The 646-nt window shown below is 69.7% G+C and overlaps 1 protein-coding gene across 1 annotated transcript; it reads right to left on the reverse strand.

The window, feature by feature from the left end:
• Nucleotides 1-6: 6 nt before the first annotated feature.
• On the reverse strand, nucleotides 7-641 carry LOC115285126 (histamine H3 receptor-like; the record flags this gene model as incomplete). The annotated part of the gene is made up of 1 exon (XM_029931499.1): nucleotides 7-641. A coding segment is annotated over one exon (393 nt), but the record flags the coding sequence as incomplete, so codon positions are not given.
• Nucleotides 642-646: the final 5 nt, after the last annotated feature.

Below are 646 nucleotides of genomic sequence, written 5' to 3' on the forward strand. Positions count from 1 at the left end.
GTGGAGCGAGGTGGGGCGGGCCGCCAAGTTCCGGGTCGGGCAGCAAGGGCCCCTCTGGCCGGCCCGCCAAGCTGCCTCCACCGCAGGCAGAGGGTCTGAGAGATTCTGCCGAGGCATTTAGGGCGGGCTAGAGACAAGGCGTGGCTCACACCTGGGGGTGGCTCGCTGGGCGCCGGCGTGGCCAGAGCCTGGGGGGGGGCGGCGGGAGGGCCCCCTGCCCGGCATCCCGGGGCCCACGGGGGGCTGGCTCACTTCCAGCAGCGCTCCAGTGAGCTGTGCGGCTGGATCTTGAGCTTCTGGGGGCAGAGCAGCTTGGTGAAGGCGCGGCGAAAGCTGTAGTGGCACAGCGGGTACAGGACGGGGTTGACGGCCGAGTTGGCCCACAGCAGCCAGAAGGACGTCTCGTACCAGTAGTCAGGGACGCAGCGGCCGTGGCAGGCGGCCCGGATGATCATCAGGAGCGTGTACGGGGCCCAGCAGAGCCCGAAGATGCTCACGATGACGGCCAGCGACTTGGCCACCTTCTTGTCCCGAGACAGCCGGAAGCGCTGGGTGATGCCCTGGGACACCATCTTCATGCGCTTCTCCAGCGACGCGGAGGAGGCCGAGGGCTTGGAGCCCCGCTTGAGCGAGCGAGGCCGCTCCG

Source organism: Suricata suricatta, unplaced genomic scaffold (assembly GCF_006229205.1).
Source record: "Suricata suricatta isolate VVHF042 unplaced genomic scaffold, meerkat_22Aug2017_6uvM2_HiC HiC_scaffold_43419, whole genome shotgun sequence".
In the NCBI taxonomy this organism is placed as follows: Eukaryota; Metazoa; Chordata; class Mammalia; order Carnivora; family Herpestidae; genus Suricata; species Suricata suricatta.